The sequence below is a fragment of the Gossypium hirsutum genome, chromosome D07, assembly GCF_007990345.1.
Source record: "Gossypium hirsutum isolate 1008001.06 chromosome D07, Gossypium_hirsutum_v2.1, whole genome shotgun sequence".
NCBI classification, from domain to species: domain Eukaryota; kingdom Viridiplantae; phylum Streptophyta; class Magnoliopsida; order Malvales; family Malvaceae; genus Gossypium; species Gossypium hirsutum.
The window spans coordinates 52443764-52446285 of NC_053443.1; the positions used below are offsets into that span (position 1 = coordinate 52443764).

General features: G+C 35.9%; 1 protein-coding gene across 1 annotated transcript; it reads left to right on the top strand.

The window, feature by feature from the left end:
- Positions 1 to 761: 761 nt before the first annotated feature.
- Positions 762 to 2522, top strand: LOC107954975 (uncharacterized). Its single transcript, XM_016890668.2, has one exon. It carries the CDS (start codon positions 1691 to 1693, stop codon positions 2384 to 2386), a length of 696 nt encoding a protein of 231 aa, XP_016746157.1. The 5' UTR covers positions 762 to 1690; the 3' UTR covers positions 2387 to 2522.

The following is a 2522-nucleotide window of genomic DNA, read 5'->3' on the forward strand; positions in this document are numbered from 1 at the left end:
TGTAATATGCTACTTGTTTCATCACTTCTTTTATGAGAATGAATAACGCATTTGCTTTAAAAAAAATCAGGAGAAGAAACTTGAAAGACTATAAGGCTAATGTTTAATTTGTTTCAATATTATATAGTTTCTTGGTATATATTTATAAGTGGGAAGTAGCTTTTCTCTTTTTCTTCTTTCTCTGGGGTATTTGGCAAATGGCTTGGAAAGAACTTTTTTTGCCCTACTAATTAAAGAAATTAGGGAAAAGAAAATGAAAAAAGAAAGGATTTCTTTTACTCATTTGCTTATAAATGATTTTATTATTTCAGCTACCCAAAGGAGCACTACAATTTGTCTGCAAATGGCTGACTTTGCCCTAAACCAAACACAACAGTAGCAGTGGTACTTAGCTAGTACTAATAAACAAAATAAAACTTTCAATAGGGGATAGTGGGAATCCTTTTGACTCAAACTGATCTGCTTGTTGTAATCCAGATTACATTTCAAGTACTTTGAACAGTTGAAGTTGTCAAATATACAGTGAATATTCATTCATTCTTCCTTTTATTTGCCTAGAGGGTCATTAAAGGCCCTCCTAAGCCCTAATTCAACTTTTCTTCTCCCTGATCTCTCTAGCCTTTTGATGAAGATTTTAACTGCAGTCTTGCAAATAAATATGGATTCTTTATTAATTACTTATAGTTTTTTTTTAATAACTGCATATAAAGTTTTGATGTCAAAGCTTGTTACTGCTAAAGTTTCAAAGGAAGAATCAACGGTCTTTTTTTTTTCTTCTTCTAAGAGATTTTTAGATAAAGCATTCATAAGAAAAAGCTGTGTCTCTAAATGCGATTGGTGGTTCAAAGATGAGGAATGCATTAATGGTGTTTCTTTTGTTTTTTCACTGTTGTAGTGAAGCTTCTGGTTTGGGTGTTCTGGTTTTAGATAATAGGGTTCTTGACTCTTGGGGTTGGCAGAAGAGAAATATTATAATAATACTCTTTGTTTTCACAACCCCTGAAATTGGAGGGAAAGTGCCATGTGGTGAGCTCAGATGTCTGCACATGGCTTCTCTCATTTCCAAGCTTTGAGACTGTAAATCAAATTATCAATACAGGGAAAACAAAGGGTTTTGTGGTTTCCAAGAGAATCAGTTGCAGTAGGGAAGACCACCTGATTTGTGTGTTTAATATATATAGTAAAGCAATTGGGAGGCCTTTGGGAATTGGTGATGAGTGAAGTGTGAATGAGAGAAACAGCCTAGAAATTTAGTCTTATTTTGCACAGTCCAAATTATGTAATCCAATAACATTTTTTTTTATATTCAACTTGCATATGCTTCCTCTTTTGCAAACCACTCCCTCTTTCCCTTGAGCAGATTGATATTACAGGCAAAACTGGCTACCTGGTTTTCCTTCTTTCCCTTTTGGGTACTACTATTTAGATGAACTGCTGATTCATACATCATCTCCTACTAAAACCCCTTCTTATTTTCCTGGGTTTTTTTTAATCTATGAAACCCCTTCCTTATTTTGGATATGTGTCTTCTTGCTTCTGCATATGCCCTTTATTCTGAAAACCTAAAACTAAGTTTACAAGTTCATCCATATATGCTCTTCTCTGATCTCACAGCCTGAAACCTTGCTTTTTTTTTTTCCTTGTATAGTTAACCTTAGTGATATATAAGAGCCTTTTTTTTTTCTAGTCCATGGAGTTGGGACATGATCAAATGGGTACTTGTTTGTTTCTCCTCAAAAACCCAGTGTCATGGGTTGTCGTTCTTGCCCCACTGATAACATCTGCTAGTTTTTTTATCTTTGGGTCCTTATCCATCTTCTTCACATCTACAGTGTTGATCTTGTCAACTGTTGTCTTCATATTATCTAAGAGGAAACTGAAGTTGGTGGTGGAATCAGTGGAAGAGGATATTCATAAATCTGTTGAGGAAAGCTCACCTCAAATACAGCCTGAAGGTGAACTTAATAAGCAAAACTCAAAAGATCAGGAAGGTGCTTCATATGATCATCAGATCCATGACTGCATAGCCAAATCACCAGATGTCCTGTCTGAAAAGGAATGCGTTAATGATGATCAGTTGCCAACCACTGAAGACTCCGAAGTGGACTGGTCGTTCCGGGATAACAGGGATGGAACCCCAGATTGGTCGGACGACGAGGATAGTCTCATTGAAATCTCCCTTCCAGGAGGACAATACCAGCCAAACAATAAGTACGGTAGTATGCAGCAGAAATTGCCGGAATTCATGCCGGAATCTATTTTCCAGCAACGGAGTTTAATGGAGCTTTTAGCAGAGTTGAACGACATGAATGAGGAGGAAAACCTGATAGAGATTGACATATCCATGGGCTCCATCAAGTATTCAAGGTTTGAGATTGAAGCTTAATTAAGATTACATTTCTATTTACCAAATGTTCCAAGTTTCTTCTTGTTCTTTTTTTTTTCTTTTTTGATCCATACGGATTTGGTGTAACTTTTACAAGTTTAGAAATCTAATATCCCAGCAATATTATATGCTGCCA